At 39.5% G+C, this 18,308-nt stretch overlaps 1 protein-coding gene across 1 annotated transcript in view; it reads right to left on the bottom strand.

Moving 5' to 3' along the window:
- ATP8B4 (ATPase phospholipid transporting 8B4 (putative)) overlaps positions 1-18,308 on the bottom strand; it is a 268,241-nt gene that overhangs the window by 228,411 nt on the left and 21,522 nt on the right. Inside the window, exon 3 of the mRNA XM_066388296.1 lies at positions 3,719-3,777. Within this exon, the coding sequence (XP_066244393.1) occupies positions 3,719-3,777 (59 nt within the window). The remainder of the gene's footprint in view (positions 1-3,718; positions 3,778-18,308) is intronic.

Raw genomic sequence — 18,308 nt, 5'->3', positions numbered from 1 at the left:
CTTCTTTAATTAATATGAGTACTCTCCCTGGGATCAATTAGGGTCTCTTCAAATCCATTTCAAGTTGGGGTAACAACCATTAAAGATAAACAAAAGGCCCCTGGATTCTGCCTCTCTTAAAAAGATATTTCATATAGGAAGTGGATTAAAAGCCTTAAAATTCAATAGCTACAGCTTCAAATCTCATCTCCATTCTACATAGACTGGTTCATAGGGTCATTGTGTGTTATTCTACTTCAATCCTTATAATAAGTCAATGAAATAAGTAATTTTATTATCCCAAATTTGTAGCTAAATAGATTGAGGCTGAGAAAGGCCCCACAGCTCACTATATGATCAGTGATCCTGTTGAGAGTTCCTCAAGAAACCACCAACTAATTCTAGTGGGGACCAATGCTCACTCTAGAAGGACCTGGTTCATCCCCTCTGAGCTACTGCGGTGGTCATTAGACCTGCTCTTCTCTGCTCTGCAGCTCCCCTTTCTCAACTCTTGTTATCATTCTTGGTTTTTCCAGCCTGTAATGGGTTTTGTTCTTTCCTTGGTATGTATTAAGTCAGAGACTCATCTGCCTTTTTTGATCTGCTGCAGCTGCAAAATACTGTTCTACTATCTTGTTAAGAAACCCAACAGAAAACACAGCCACAGCCACACATCTGTGTGCTTTTGTTCAGTACCATGCAAGCTTAAAAGAAAACTATCTCTGCATCATTGACATGTTATCACTTTTAAATTTTTTATTTATTGATTTTAGAGAGGGAGGAAAAGAGAAAGAGAGAAACATTGTTCCTTTTATTTGTGTATTCATTGATTGATTCTTGTATATATGTGTCCTGACTCAAAAGCAAACTCACAACCTTGGCCTATTGGGGCAATGCTCTACCCAACTGAGCTATCTTGTCAAGGCCTGTTATTACTCTTATTTAATTTTATTTTATTTATTCATTTTTAGAGAGGAGAGAGAGAGACAGAGAGGGAGAGAGAGGAGAGAGAGAGAGAGAAGGGGGGAGGAGCTGGAAGCATCAACTCCCATATGTGCCTTGACCAGGCAAGCCCAGGGTTTCAAACCGGCGACCTCAGCATTTCCAGGTCAACACTTTAACCACTGCGCCACCACAGGTCAGGCCTGTTATTACTCTTAAAAGAAAAAAAAGATCTGGCCCTGGCCGGTTGGCTCAGCGGTAGAGCATCGGCCTGGCGTGCAGGAGTCCCGGGTTCGATTCCCGGCCAGGGTACACAGGAGAAGCACCCATCTGCTTCTACAACCCTCCCCCTCTCTTTCCTCTCTGTCTCTCTCTTCCCCTCCCACAGCCAAGGCTCCATTGGAGCAGGGATGGCCCGGGCGCTGGGGATGGCTCTGTGGCCTCTGCCTCAGGTGCTAGAATGGCTCTGGATACAACAAAGCGACGCCCCAGAGGGGCAGAACATCGCCCCCTGGTGGGCGTGCCGGGTGGATCCCGGTTGGGCGCATGCGGGAGTCTGTCTGACTGCCTCCCCGTTTCCAGCTTCAGAAAAGTGAAAAAAAAAGAAAAAAAGATCTGAAGCAATGGTGGCAGCAAATTATTAGTATCTATTCAATACGGGTGGTAGGCACACAGGTGTGATATTATTTTCTATACTTTTCTATAAGTTTGAAATATCTACAAATTAAGTATAAATATAAAGGACTGTACCACCTTAAAATATAGAGGATTGTACCACCTTAAAATGCAAATAAAATATACTTCCCTTATAGATATACTCATAGAATAAAAACACTTCTTATATGTTGGAAAACAAGTAACTGTAACTAAGCACTTAAATGCATAATTACACCATGGTAGATTACTTATTACTGTTTCTCCCCAAAGTCTTAAAATATGCACATGTCAACACCTGTGATTTAGGGTTTGATGGTCAAGACTTTTAAGGGTCATTCTCTATGTTAAAGGATTGGCTATAGAATGGATAAAAAGGCATGGGACCAAATCTGGTGATGGCCAGGAGGGCTAACTGTTGAGATGTCAAGAAGTTGCATGGAGTAGCATTAATCACTATAAAAAAATTATAGTCCCTCCCATTTTCAAGCTAAGAAGCATGTTTATCTGCCTCCTGAGACTGATTTCTTCTCTTAAGAACAGACTTACTTTAACCAAGCTTGCAAGATTGACAAATAAAATCAGAGTGCCAATATATTACTTTACAAGGAGAAATGTGTCATAGAGATAGTATACTGACCCCCAGTGAAGAAACTTACATTGAACATTAAATTATAATCACAGTTCACGTGATTAGCACAACATAAGCAAAGAGTTGTTGGTGCTACCTCTGTTGAAATTTAATAGTATTAAACTACACTAACCCAATGCATCCATCTTCATACATGGGAAAGGCCTACAATGGGAACAAAATACTACAAATAATCCATTGGCCAAAATTCTCTCTACTCTAGTGCCTGCATGGATATTGTCACAGTTTGTCCCGTGACATTTCTATGTCTTTTTTTTTTTTTTTTTTTTTTCATTTTTCTGAAGCTGGAAACAGGGAGAGACAGTCAGACAGACTCCCGCATGCGCCCAACCGGGATCCACCCGGCACGCCCACCATGGGGCGACGCTATGCCCACCAGGGGGCGATGCTCTGCCCATCCTGGGCGTCGCCATGTTGCGACCAGAGCCACTCTAGCGCCTGAGGCAGAGGCCACAGAGCCATCCCCAGCGCCCGGGCCATCTTTGCTCCAATGGAGCCTTGGCTGCGGGAGGGGAAGAGAGAGACAGAGAGGAAAGCACGGCGGAGGGGTGAAGAAGCAAATGGGCGCTTCTCCTATGTGCCCTGGCCGGGAATCGAACCCGGGTCCTCCGCACGCTAGGCCGACACTCTACCGCTGAGCCAAACATTTCTATGTCTTAATAGTCACCAAAACCCCCTTTGAATTGAGATGGTTTTTCATTAATGTGCTGGTACTCCATTGTATAGTAGGTCTTGTTAACCACATGTCACCTACTGAATCAATTCTACCAAGTATCTTTTTTAGAGCTCATAAAAGACCCCCTGCAGCAACTCAGGTTGAGTCATAGAAAAATGAGGATATCTTTATGATATCACTGACAAAGGAGTTCAGCAGTGTACCCCAAGTTTCTAGAACAATGTTAGTCACTTAGTAAACACTCAGTAAATATTTATGGAAATGAAGAAAACCTTCATTTTTTAAAAAAAGTATTTAAGTACAAACTTAAAGTGCACATTTTAAATAGTCATTCTCATCATTCACTTAATAAAGATAATCATTCAAGATCTGGAAACTTTCTCCTACATATACTTTTCCACATTCAGCCTGAGTTGCTTAGAGAAAATCCTCCAAAAGCTATTTATCACCCATCATCCTCTAGCACCACTTCTATGAACAAGTGCTACCACAGAAACCCACGTTCATATTATTCCTGTGTATTCCAGTGCCCAAATGGGCACCAAAATGAACTAAGCATGAATTCTTGAGGAAAAAGAGATATTTTATCTTCTTCCCATACCAATAAGAATACCAACCAATCTTAGTACAGAATAAAAATAAGTGAATAAATATTGCTAAATTCTGTATTTATGGAAACATATGATGACTTGGTATTAAAATGGGCCAACAAAAAAAGTTTTTAATGAAGTCATAAAGTTCTAGAAGGCATGAGGCCTACCACCCTTAGGGTAAGACCTACCCCAGCATGTGTGTGCTGTGTGCTTTTTACTCACTGCGTACTGGAACTTTTCATTATATTCACGGTCATTGGCTTTCACTACCCGTTCCACTTCTAAAGAGAAAGAAAAATCAGGTATGAAATTAAATTTTCAACCCAAAGAAATGTATAACTTATTAAACTAACATCACTTAGGTTACTTAGATTGTCGTCAAGGTTGCAAGAATTCTTTCCTTTGAAATTTGAAGGGCATTGGTTTTTTTCCACCTAAATGTTGGAACATGTATTGGAAAGTCTTGAAATGAAAAGCTGAAATGTTTCTCATTGTCTTTCTGATGCCAGCCATAAAGCAAAACATTATGTGTCTCTGATTTCTACATCCCTTCAGCTCCACAAAGACCCTTTCTCTTAACTTCAAGTTGCTCCTCAAGGAGAAGGAGCTGTTGGAAATCAAATACCACTCTGGGAAAGGATTATTTTGTCTATTGCTACAAAGTATAAAATATAACATAGCGGAGCAAAACCTTACTAAAGTAGCCAGTGAAGTCACTGACGTTAGGGTCATAGAGCCAAAGGTGATACTTGTAAACAACCCAGGCTATTAAGAGAACTCCACATTCTCTGGAGACTGAGACCTGCCCTCAGTTGTAAATAGCCAAAAATTAAAAACTCTTCTGAAAGCAAATGAAGAGTTCGGGCTCAAGATGGTGACATGAGAGATCACAAGCTTATCTTCCCCCATGGACACACAGATTCTACAGCTATATATGGACACATTTCCTCTGGGGTGAGGGGGAAACTGGCAGAGTGACCCGTTAACATTGGGCAAACCAGAAGGAAACCACATTAAAGCAGGTGGGAGAGGCTGAGACACAATCTTGACATAAACCCCAAGCCAACCCACAGTCAAGAGGAAACTCAAAACTGGAGCTTCTCTTTGAGGAGCAAAAGGTTCGAACCCTACATAGGGCACCTGGGAGACAAGCCCTGAGAACACTTGGCTTTAAAGACCAACGAGGCTCAAACCCATGAGAAGGGATATTGTGGTAAACTGAGAACTGGCTCTTAAAGGGCTCACTCAGGCCACCTACCCCAGGATCCAGTTTCAAAGCAGTCCTTTGAAAATGCCCAGATTTTATGTGAAAAGACTCACGTGCTAATTTTAAAGCACTGGCCTGAGGAAAATGGGCCTGCCTGAATCTTATCCAGGATAAAGGCTGGTGGGCCCCATCCTCCTGTTCTCCCCCTGCCTTACTAAAGCTAGCAGATACCATCTCCCCTGCTGCTTTTTTCTTTTTCTTTTTTTCTTTGCCCTTTTTTCTCTTCTCTTTTCTTTTTATGCCTTTTTGTTTTTCTTCTTCTTGCCTCTCTCTCTCTCTCTCTCTCTCTCTCTCTCTCTCTTTCTCTCTCAATTCCCTTCTGCCTCACTCCAGCCAGTGGGCACTATCTTCACATTATAGCATCTACCATGCCCCAGAACATATCTCCTGGAGGGGATCTTCTACACATGTCTGGTGCCCTAGTTTTTATGTCTTGTGACTTGATTTTTGCAGCTTCCACCCAGGAATGCCAGGGGAGCTTGCGTTCTGGGTCCCCTATAACTGTAAAAATCAGAAAATCAGTTCTTAACAGACTACCACCTTCAGGGCACTGAACAGGGAGCAGACTGAAACACACCCCCATTTTTTCCTGAGAAAGAGGACTATCTTCTTGTCTATAGCTTTGGCCTGAGGGACAGGCTCCTGGTTTGGCACACTTCTAGGGGCCTATGGAAGGGCTCTCAGGGAGCGAAAGCTAGTGCACACAGTCTGCACTCTCCCTCTGCCTCATTCAATATCACCGGGGTCTTCCAGAAAGGACTTTCTACAATATATTCTTCTCTGGTGCCCTGATATCTATGGCTACTACCAGGGGACACCCCTACATCACCCAAAAGCCAATGCAAACAGAGCAAATAAAGTAACAAAATAAAAGGATAACAAGCCCAAAGATTATGGTAGTGCAGAGATTAACATTTGTAGAGGGCAAGAAAAGATAGTGTTCCAGAAATACCAGCAGAGCACGTTTTTTTGTGGGAAGGGTAGCCAGTGCTTACTCCATGTTTACTGGATCCAGAGTTGACGAAATAATAATGATGGGATAATGGAAGTTGTGAGGTCAGTCAAGTAATCCAATGATGGAATCTCACAGTGAAAAAATTGACCATCTCATCAGGGAGTCCCTTAATCCCCCAGTTCTCCACTTAGATAAGTGACAGGTGATAGAAATTATAGAGATAGGGGTAAGAGTCTGAATTTAGGAAGGTACATGCAACCACAGAGATAAAAGAGACTGGAGGGTGGGAAATAACTTGGAAGCACATATTAGGGATAGAGGAAGAAAAAACAAGAGGAAAGCAAAAATAAGAAGAGATAAAAAACAGAAGGGAGATGAGAAAGACGAGAGAGATGGAGGAGGAGGGAAGGAAGAGAGGTACGTGTCTTCTCACCCATTCCCTATATGCCCAGACACTTTTCCAAAAGTCCCAGAGGAATCCAAAATGTCTCTGTAGCCCCAGTGGCTCAACTTCCGAGTATGAAGTTCACCTCTGATGACTATTTTTGACAGATGACAACCAGTCTTTGGTTATGGTTGAGTTTTTACCATTTGAAAAGTGTCTGTTTTACTTCCACTAACATGGCTTTTTTCTTACCCATCTAAGGAAGTCAGTTCCCTATGATTGTTTCTGTTTTCCAGTCTAGCTCACCTAACTGCTGATGAGAACAACATTAGACTGATGCCCACAGCTCATGACACCTGAGTGAACTTGTCCCTATCATGTGTAACTTTAAAATCCAGAACTTACCAGAAAACAACCTCTCCACCAACCACCCACTGGAAGAAACAATTCAGACTCTTGCTATAAAAGCATCATCCCTCCTTTCATGCTTATTCCCCAACAAAGAGCAAAAATCTCAAAGCCCAAAACAGTACTTTGGAGAGTGAGGGGACTTAAAAGCTTTAAAAAATGAGATGATTTGTTTGTACATCCCTACCTTAACTCAGGCATAGTAAAACTGCTGACAGGAAAGCAGTGGATATTATTATTGGAAAGGTGCAGTGGGAGACTCTATTCTGCATGGCAAAGGTGACCCTGGTCCACTGGCATCCTGTAAGGAATTTACTAATTAACTTTAGCTGTACATCAAAAATGAGATACGCTAATTTATATATTAATTGGCTCTAGTTCAGATCACATACATTTAGATGATAGTCGGTTTTTAAATTTCTTATTTATATGAAGCATATCCAAGTGTAGAACTTTATAGCTCTGTACCTAAGTTTACTCACTTCAAACACCAGAATCTTGATTCCTGCTCATTGTCTCTATGTAACCACCCTCTCTAAGGCTCAGGATAACCCTTTCAAAAAGTGGGCAAATAAGTCATTTCAGTGTTAAGAAAGCATAGATTTCCATCTGAGTATCCACATTGCTCTTTTCCATTGAGGTCTTGGTAGAGCCAAGAGGTCTTTTTGCTTCTAAATTCTTCTTACTAAGTCTTTTCTTTTCTTTCTATATTTCCAGTAAGCACAGTCTTTCTGAAATGAGTTCTCATGGAGAAAATTAGCATAACATTTTCCTTCCCTTCACTGAGCTCCACAAAATAAATGCTTTGGCTCTAAATCCCTACAGTGTTCTGACTTTAATCTGACTATTTTGGACCTGGAGTATCTTTGCAGGAGTTGATATTCTTCCATGTGCTATGACAGCAAGCACCTCTGGGCAATAACCCATATCCTGCAAGAAGACCTAGTGCCCCAAATTTCTTAGGCATTGTGGTTTACTTCCAGAAGTGAGAGGAATAAAAGGTAAGAACTCACTAAGGGGTTTATGATTCATCAGTGTAAGCTCACTCCTGCACAACTGTTGTCACTGACTTTGCCTGATTCCAAAAGGAATAAAGAAATACACACCAATGTATAATATAGTAAGCCAGCACATATTCAAGGTAGAGTAAAAGAGCTTCCAGTTCAAGATAGTAAATTGAGTATGTCTTTCTCGTTCTGAAATGACAAAACTATCTTTTTTTAAGAATAAAAACAAAACAGTGCTGGGAAATAAGAGTGGGGTTTAGTAGAACTTCTCAAATTTTAAAGAAAGTCTAGAATATAAAATAGAAATCAGATGGAATCAAGTTTAAAAAAAAGATGGAAGCAGTTCTAGCCATAAAAATTAGAAGAGTGGTCTTTGCAATGGAGCCCAGAAAACTTCCAAATTCGATCAATAAATATATACAAAGATTGAGAGTGTTCAGTAGATAAGGTAACAGTCCAGTTTATGTCTAATTGTCTTGCTGACATAATTAATAATTTTCCCTTTTATTCTCAGAAGTATCCTAGTCTGGAAGACAAATTATCTGATCACCTTAGTTTTGGAGCATCACCAGAATAATCAAATAACAATTGAGCCAGTTGAGCCACACACCTCCTCCCTTGCCCACTAGAGAGAGTAGGCAACATGCTAACAAGATAAGGTGATCAGGCTTAGGAGAGAAGCAATGGCCCTAGTGAAGCAGGCCTTGCTGAGGCAGCTGTGGCATTTGCCAAACTGCTTGACTAAAACACAGTGCTGTCGACTGAATGTTTGTATCTCCCCTAAATTCACATACTGAAATTTAAGCCCTAATATATCTGGGAGACTTTGGAAAGTATTTAGGTCATGAGGGTGAAGCCATCATAAATGGTGTTAGTGCTCTAATAAAAGATGCTCCATTGCCCTTTACATCGTGTGAGAACACAGCAAGAAGATAGCTGTCTATGAAACAAGAAGCAGATCTTCATCAGCTACCACATCTGCTGATGCCTTTATCATGAACTTCCCAGACTCTAGAACTGTGAGAAATAAAGTTATGTTGTTTGCAAGCCAACAAGTCTATGGTATTCTGTGATAGGAGCCAGAAAGGACTAAGAAAAACCTCTCTATAAACTGGCTACATCACTGGCCCTCTTATTTAAAGGAGGGGCCCGGCAGTTATAATACCCTTTGCAACTTCCGTAACCCAACTAGTCCTTCATCTGTAAACACAAGCCAGCAACTACAGGTCACCAGAAATCTGAGACAAACCAATAGCACAAAGTAAAAGGGTCCAAGGGAAAGAGAAAATGATATAAATAGGTGGGGGAAAGGGTTTTTCTTTTTAATTCTGATTAGTACCTTGAAGATATTCAAGAAAACATAGCATCCATGAAACAAAAACAAGCTGATAGAAACAAAGAAAACAGAGAAAAAAGAAAGAAAACAGAACAAGAAACAGTCCTTGGAAGTTAAAATATTTAATGAAAAAAACTATAAAATAATATTGAAAAAAAATCTAAAATACATACCAAAATGACAAAGAGGAAAATGTGAAAAGAAAAGTAGGGGGAGGGGAATATAAATAATGAATGGGAGGAAATATTCAGATCAATAGAAGAAAATTTCCCTGCACCAGAGTAAGACACAACTCTTCAAAGTGAAAAGGCCACCAAGTGCCAGTCAAGATTAATGAAAGTGAACACACAGATCTTCATAAAATTTTGAGCTCTAAAAACAGAGACAAAACATTAAATGCTTCCACAAGGAAATCTAGTTAGTTCCAGAGACACAGGAATCAAACCATGAAATTTCTCATCCACAAGAATAGAAGACATTGGAGTAATGCCTTCCAGTTTTAAGAAAAAAATTTTTGACCTTAGAATTCTATACCCAGCCAAATAATCAAGTGTAAAAGGCACTAAAAATCTTTCCAGTTATGCAAGAGTGTTTTCATAAAAGACCACCTATGAAATAACTACTCAAGAATGTGTAACAGAGGTGGCAAGATGGCGATGGAGTAGGCACTTCCACCTCCCAGAATCAAAGTGGATTACAATTTAATTTTAAGAACCATCATCTGGAAAAACCAACTTTGGACTAAACTAAGAGGACTGTTTAACCAAGGAACACTGAAGCAGCCACACTGAGACTGGTAGGAAAAGCGGAAACCAGAGAGGGCTTCCCAGCTCCCAGGAGCAAACGGCAGCCCGAAGGGACTCATATGGCGGGAAGCAAGTTTATTGGAGAGGGGAGGATCCTGAGCCCAAGGAACATAGCCCCAGCCTGCAGCCCCAGAGCCTAGAAGAAGCATATGAGCAGTGTTTAGCTGGAAACAAGTCAGGCTACTCTTTGTGAGAAAGGGACAGATTTCTCAGACCCAGGATTCTTCTTAAAGGAACCATGCACAAAACCTCTTTCACAACCACTAACCCGGGACTCTGGGAGACTGGGACAGTTAAGAGGACCAAAGTAGCAGGAAGAGAGTGTAATCTAGGAGGCACAGGGAGAAAAACTTTGAGGGACAGCCACCCTAACCCCTGGGCTGAGTCACCCCCCAAATCTAAAGTGAATATTTCCCCTAGAACCAGCAATACTAGCAAAGGGAAGCAGGACACCAGCCAAACAAGCTCTCCCACGGCACTCAGAGCAGAGTCGCTTAGGAGGAGGGAGCTTTTGGGACTACAGTATTGAATGCTGAAGTGTGAGCAGCAGTGCCCCTTCCCACACTGAGTGATCACTGGAGGATGGATAGCAGCAGGAAGCAGAAGCACAGTCTGTCGGTGGAGGCAAAAGCCAGGATGGCCACAAATGAGGCCTGGCGTGAGCTCAGTCTCACTGGGCAAGGGCAGAAGGAGCGCACAAAAGCAGTCCAACCCAGTTGCAGGTCAGGTGAGCAAAAGCAATCCTGCCTGAAATCCCATCCACAGGGGAAAGGCAAAAGTCAGGAAACTACAGAGACCTGTGGCAGAGCACGGGCACAGAGCCTTGCATGACCTGCAGAGCTGGGGCATGCAGGCAGCATGCAAGTGCAGCTCCACCCAAGGGGGCAGGGCAAAAACCAGGAAATAGGCATAGACCCATGACTGAGCATAGGTGCACAGCCTCACCTGTGGTGCTGAGGCTTGTGGCCCCCCCACAGTGCACAGCCCCACCCTTGGGGGCAGGGCGAAGACCAAGGCCGGAGAGGCTTGTAGACCCAGCACATGAAAAACAGCCTCTCCCATGGAGGAGAGGTAGAAACCACAGGGACTGCTGCAGCAGGCCAGCACTGGCAACACCCATACCAGAATACCCAAGGAACAGCAGAGGGGGTAGCTGGCCTGCAAAGACAGGCCACACCTAGGGAAAACAGAGACCACACCCACTGGACTCCAGTGGCCACAACCTTCTTATATACAGACAGAATGGGAAGGCAGAGAAATGCAACCCAAATGAATCAAGAGAAATCTCCAGAAAAAGACTTGAATGAGTCAGATATAACCAAATTACTGGATGCAGAGTTTAAAATAATGATTGTTAGGATGCTAAACGATCTTAGAACAACAATAGATAGACATAACGAGCACCTAAATAAAGAGATAGCAGGTATAAAAAATGACATTGAAATAATAAAAAAGAATAAGTCAGAAATGACAAATACAATATCAGAAATGAAGACCAAAATGGAAGGAATTAAAAGTAGGATGGATAAAGCTGAGGATCGAATCAGCAAGTTAGAGGACAAGATAAATGAAGGCATGGAAGCAGAGAAGCAAAGAAAAAAGAGAGACTCAAAAAGTCTGAGGAAACTCAAGAGAGCTCTGTGACAACGTGAAGAGAAATAACATCCTCATCATAGGGGTTTCTGAAGAAGAGAAAGAACAAGGGATAGAGACTTTGTTCAATCAAATCATAGCTAAAAACTTTCTTAAATTGATGCAGGAAAAGTCACACAAGTTCAAGAAATACAGAGAATTTCATTAAAGAGAAACCCAAAGAAATCTACACCAAGACACATCATAATTAAAATACCAAAGCTAAGAGATAAAGAGAAAATATTAAAAGCTGCTAGAAAAAAAAAGCTATCACCTACAAAGGAGCCCCCATAAGGACAACCTCCGACTTCTCAACAGAAACACTTGAGGCCAGAAGAGAATGGCGAGACATATTCAACGTAATGCAGAACAAGAGCCTACAACCAACACTACTTTAGCCAGAAGTCTATCATTTAAAATCCAAGGAGAAATAAAAAGCTTCCCAGACAAAAAAAAAAAAAAAAAAAAAACTCAAGGAATTCATTACAACCAAACCAATGCTGCAAGAAATGTTAAGGGGCCTGATGTAAACAGATCACAGGGGGAAAAGAATAGAGCAAAAGAGGAATACAGCCTTAAAGAATAAAATGGCAAGAAACAACTAAATATCAATAATAGCCTTAAATGTAAATGGATTAAATGATCCAATCAAAAGGCATAGGGTAGCTGCGTGGATAAGAAAACAGGTCCCATACATATGCTGTCTACAGGAGACACACCTTAAAACAAAAGATGCACATAGACTGAAGGTAAAAGGATGGAAAAAAATATTTCATGCAAATGGAAATGAAAAAAAAACTGGAGTAACAATACTTATATCAGACAAAATGGACTTTAAAACAAAGGCTATAGTAAGAGATAAAGAAGGTCACTACATAATGATAAAGGGAGCAATCCAACAGGAAGATATAACGATTATAAATATCTATGCACTTAATATAGGAGCACCTAAATATATAAAGCAAACTTTTATGGATATAAAGGATGATGAGATCAACAGCAATACTATAATAGTAGGGGATTTCGATACCCCACTGACATCACTAGATGAATCCTCAAGAAAGAAAATTAACAAAGAAACAGCAGACTTAAAGGACACATTAAATCAGGTAGATTTATTAGATATCTTCAGAACCTTTCACCCTAAAGCAGCAGAATATACATTCTTTTCAAGCGCTCATGGTACATTCTCTAGGATAGACTACATGTTAGGGCACAAAAGCAGCCTCAACAAATTTAAGAAGATTGAAATCATGTCAAACATTTTTTCTGATCACAATGGCATGAAACTAGAAATCAACCAAAACAGAAAAACAGAAAAATATACAAACACTTGGAAACTAAATAGCATATTATTAAATAACAAAAGGGTTAACAATGAGATCAAAGAAAAAATAAATTCCTAGAAACAAATGATAATGAGCATATAACAACTCAAAATTTATGGGACACAGCAAAAGCAGTACTGAGAGAGAAGTTTATAGCATTACAGGCATACCTCAAGAAGCTAGAAAAAGCTCAAATAAACAACTTAACCCTGCCCCTAAAAGAACTAGAAAAAGAACAGCAAGTAAAGCCCAGAGGTAGTAGAAGGAAGGAAATGATAAAGATCAGAGCAGAAATAAATGACATAGAGGCTAAAGAAACAATAGAGAGGATCAATGAAACCAGGAGCTGGTTCTTAGAAAAGGTAAACAAGATGGATGAACCTTTAGCCAGACTCACCAAAAAAAAAAAGAGACAGGCCCGACCACGTGGTGGTGCAGTGGATAGAGCATTGGACTGGGATGCAGAGGACCCAGGTTTGAGACCCCAAGGTCGCCAGCTTGAGTGCAGGCTCATCTGGTTTGAGCAAAGCTCACCAGCTTGGACCCAAGGTTGCTGACTTGAGCAAGGGGTTACTCAGTCTGCTGAAGGCCCATGGTCAAGACACATATGAGAAAGCAATCAATTAACAACTGAGATATTGGCAAAGATGATTGATGCTTCTCATCTCTCTCCATTCCTATCTGTCTATCCCTATCTCTGACTCTCTCTCTGTCTCTGTAAAAAAAAAGAGAGAGACAGGACTCAAATAAATAAAATTAGAAATGAGAGTGGAGAAATAACAACTGACAAAAGGATTGTAAGAAAATACTATGAGAAATTGTATGCCAAAAAATTAAACAACCTAGATGAAATGGACAAATACCTTGAAAAATATAATATTTTAAGAATCAATCTGGAAGAATCAGAAAACCTAAAAAGACCGATTACAACAAATGAGATCAAAACAGTTGTCAAAAAATTCCCAACAAACAAAAGTCCGAGGCCAGATGGCTTCACTAGTGAATTCTACCAAATATTCAAAGAACTAACTCCTATCCTTCTCAAGCTATTTCAAAAAATTCAAGAGGAAAGAAGACTCCAAGCTCCTTTTATGAGGCAAGCATAATTCTGATTCCAAAACCAGGCAAAGATAACACAAAGAAAGAAAATTATAGGCCAATATCTCTGACGAATTTAGATGCTAAAATCCTCAACAAAATATTAGCAAACTGGATCCAACAATATATGAAGAAAAACATACACCATAATCAAGTGAGATTTACTCTGGGGAGGCAAGGCTGGTACAATATTTGCAAATCAATCAATGGGATTCAACACATAAACAAAAGGAAGGAGAAAAATCACAGGATAATATCAATACATGCAGAAAAAGCATTTGATAAAATCCAGCAAACATTTATGATCAAAACTCTCAGCACAGTGGGAATACAGGGAACATACCTCAACATGATAAAGGCCATCTATGACAAACCCACAGCCAACATCATACTCAATGGGCAAAAATTAAAAGCAATCCCCTTAAGATCAGGAACAAGGCAGGGGTGCCCCCTTTCACCACTCTTATTCAACATCGTTCTGGAAGTCCTAGCCACAGCAATCAGACAAGAAAAAGAAATAAAAGGCATCCAAATTGGAAAAGAAGAAGTAAAACTATCATTATTTGCAGATGATATAATATTGTATATAGAAAACCCTAAAGTCTTAGTCAAAAAACTTGTGGACCTGATAAATAAATTAAGCAAGGTGGCAGGATACAAAATTAATACTCGGAAATCAGGCATTTTTATACACCAACAATGAGCTGTCAGAAAGAAAATTAAGAAAATAATCCCCTTCACTATTGCAACAAAAAAAATAAAGTATCTATGAGTAATTTACCAAAAAGATTAAAGACTTGTACTCGGAAAATTATAAAACATTGATAAAAGAAATCAGGGAAGATACAAACAAGTTGAAGCATATACCATGCTCATAGTAAGAATAAACATTATTAAATTGTCTATATTATCCAAAGCAATTTATAAATTCAATGCAACACCAATTAAAATACCAATGACATACTTCAAAGACATAGAACACATATTCCAAAAATTTATATAGAACCAAAAAATAACACGAATAGCCTCAGCAATCTTGAAAAGAAAGAATAAAGTGCGAGGCATCACACTTCCTCATATCAAGTTATACTACAAGGGCATTGTACTCAGGACAGATTGGCACTGGCATAAGAACAGGCATATAGATCAATGGAAAAGAACTGAGAACCCAGAAATAAACCCACACCTTTATGGATAACTGATATTTGACAAAGGAGGTAAGAGCATACAATGGAGTATAGACAGCCTCTTCAACAAATAGTGTAGGAAAATTGGTCAGCTACCTGCAAAAAAATGAAACTAGACCACCAACTTATACCATTCACAAAAATAAACTCAAAATAAATAAAAGATTTAAATGTAAGCCTTGAAACCATAAGCATCTTAGAAGAAAACATAGGCAGTAAGCTCTCCGACATTTCTCGCCGCAATATATTTGCTGATTTATCTCCACAGGCAAGTGAAGTAAAAGACAGGTTAAACAAATGGGACTATATCAAACTAAAAATCTTTTACACAGCTAAAGTCAATTAGAACAGAATAAAAAGACAAACTACACAATAGAAGAACATATTCGACAATATGTCTGATAAGGGGTTAATAACCAAAATTTATAAAGAATTTGTAAAACTCAACACCAGGAAGATAAAAAATCTAATCAAAAAGTGGGCAAAAGAAATGAATAGACACTTCTCCAAAGAGGACATAGAGATGGCCAATAGGAAAAAATGCTCAACATCAATAATCATTAGAAAAATGCAAATTAAAACCAAAATGAGATATCACCTCACACCAGTCAGAATGGTGCTCATTAACAAAACAACACAGAATAAGTGCTGGCGAGGATGTGGAGAAAAGGGAACCCTCCTGCATTGGTGGCGGGAATGCAGACTGGCGCAGCCACTGTGGAAAACAGTATGGAGATTCCTCAAAAAATTAAAAATCGAACTGCCTTTTGACCTAGCTATTTCAATTTTAGGAATATACCCCAAGAACACCATAACACTGTTTCAAAAGGAGAAATGCACCCCCATGTTTATGGCAGCATTGTTTACAATAGCAAAAATCTGGAAACAGTCCAAGTGTCCGTCAGTGGACGAGTGGATTAAAAAGCTGTGGTACATATACAAGTATTGATCAACTTACAACCTATGCAACTTACGACCATTCAACTTTATGACCGCAATCGCTAGCCAAGACTGCTCCATGTCTGGCAGCACAAGCATTGCCCAGCTGGGTGTACGACAGTGCTGGCCAATAAAATGTTTCATATATGTTTATATGTTTTGATATGTTTTGCAATAGGGGAAATGTTTCCTATGGTATTTTTTACACCTGTATTTTGTATTTTTGTATGCACCTGTATTTTGTAGTTTTGTATGTTTTGCAAATATTAAACCAGTTGTACTGGTAATGCAGTGTTTTACTTAAACCCGATGAATGTAAAAATAAGAAACAAAATGGTGTAGAGATGATACAAATGGCATAAAATGAACAAAGAAAATTATGATATATAACAATAATGAAAGAAAATTATAAAATATTACTTAAAGATTTTTATAACATCATTTCACAGTACTGTACATATAGCCTACTCAACTTACGACCAAATTGTGTGACGACCAGTCTCTCAGAACTAATCGTGGTCATAAGTTGAGCACTAGCTGTGTACAATGTAATACTATGGGGCCATGAAAAAGAAGGAAATCTTACCTTTTGCAACAACATGAATGGACCTGGAAACTATTATGTTGAGTGAAATAAGCCAGGCAGAGAAAGAAAAATATCATATGACCTCACTCATTTGAGGAATCCAATGAACAATGTGAACTGAGAAATGGAACTGAGACAGAGGAGAGATCAAAGAGACCAGAGGAAAAGAGGACAGAGGGAAAGGGGATGATAGGATGGGATAAACCTGAAGGGAAGGGGCGAGGGCGCTATGGGGAGGGAGGCAAGGGAGATGTTGATACAGGGAAGATGCATTCGGGGCAACACTAGAATCTATGTAAACACAATAAATTAAAATCAATAAAAAAAAAGAATGTGTAACAGAAAAAAAATTATTTTAAAAGTGAGTTGGAATGAAAGAAAATATAGAAGCAACAATGATAATCAACTAGAGTCAATAATGAAAACCAAAATGCCTAACATGATGACCCACACACCTGTTCTAGGTGAACCACAAATTCTACAGGAAAAGACAAGGCCTCTCTGTTGCCCTCCATTTTATATTCTGTAAAGTAAAAATAAACCAATATCTCTGGAAAAGTATAATTATGTATTCGTTCTTGGCTCAAACAATCATTTCTCTAACAAATCCTCATACAGGAGTCATTGTTTGATACAAAGAACATAATGTAAGTTTTCTAGAGTTGTGTTTTGTAACAACCCTAAAGGTATCATTCCAAACACAATTTAGAGGACCCAATGAGAATCTTTGTACTCAGTCTCATGCTAAGCTGATTAAATTCAGGAATGTAGTTTAGAAAATTTAGATGAATAATTGAACTACGTGTCTTTCAAACAATCGTCCTCATTGTTATTTCTCTCAACTGCACTTGTGCTGACTATGAAAATGACTGTAAGCATGAGATTGAACTTCCTGGAAAATACTTAGAGAGTGGCTATGCTGTGTTGCTAGCTGAACACTATTCATAAGACAGAAAATCAAGCTGGTAATCATGTTCGCATTCCTTTGTAGCAGCTGAGAAACCTAAGAAAGATATGTATGTGGCTGGATAGGAAGCTGTCCTTCAGCATTTCAATGAGCCAAGAGAAGATCCATTAGCAGAGACAGAATTATCTTAGACACTTATTTTGAGTCTGCTCCAGAGTACAGAAAAATAGGTAACTAAGTCTTCAAAGTCCTACTCCATGTAGGTGATAGAAATAGCTTTCACTACCCAACACTCTGAAAGGCCAATATAATTTGATGTCTGCCTCAATCAAATAAACTAAAATATCAATGAAGCATTCTTAGAATGCTTATCTTCAAACCATGTGCTTCCTGTTCCATGGGTCAAGATAACTAATGAGGACACCTCATTTATTTTATAAAGTGGTCATTTATAAACCAGTTAAATGCTAGGGAACCTTCACCAAAAAGAGTAACCTTTATTTCCAGATTAATGACATGTAGCCTATCCATTTCCACCCCAAAACAATTATCTGATAGGGCTGATGGTTTGTTTGAGCCACTCCTGGTTTCAGATAATAAAACCATATCTGCTTATGTATACACGCATGCTTGTCTTTTTATTTGGAAAGATGACATGCATCTAGAAAAACCAAAAGTGCAATCAAATCACTAAGACAAATTTAAGAGATGGGAAGGACATAACACAACTCTGCTGGAAATTTTTAATTGCAATCAAGATGTTGTTCTCTTGTGAGCAAGACTTTTCAGACCCATAAAAATGAGAGTTTGATGAAAGAGCCCTTGTATAAGAAAAAGAGGCCTGGACCTTATATATATTTTAAACTTGTAGCTTTATTCGGGTTTGATTTCAACAAATGTATTGGGGAGAGAGCCCATAGGAAAGGGTGAAGCCCATGTGGGCAGGGTCCTCCCAGATGCCTGAGGAGGGG

The sequence above is a fragment of the Saccopteryx leptura genome, chromosome 6 (assembly GCF_036850995.1).
Source record: "Saccopteryx leptura isolate mSacLep1 chromosome 6, mSacLep1_pri_phased_curated, whole genome shotgun sequence".
Taxonomy (NCBI): domain Eukaryota; kingdom Metazoa; phylum Chordata; class Mammalia; order Chiroptera; family Emballonuridae; genus Saccopteryx; species Saccopteryx leptura.
Note: the sequence above shows the minus strand (reverse complement) of the source record. Positions and strands in the feature narration are given on the sequence as shown.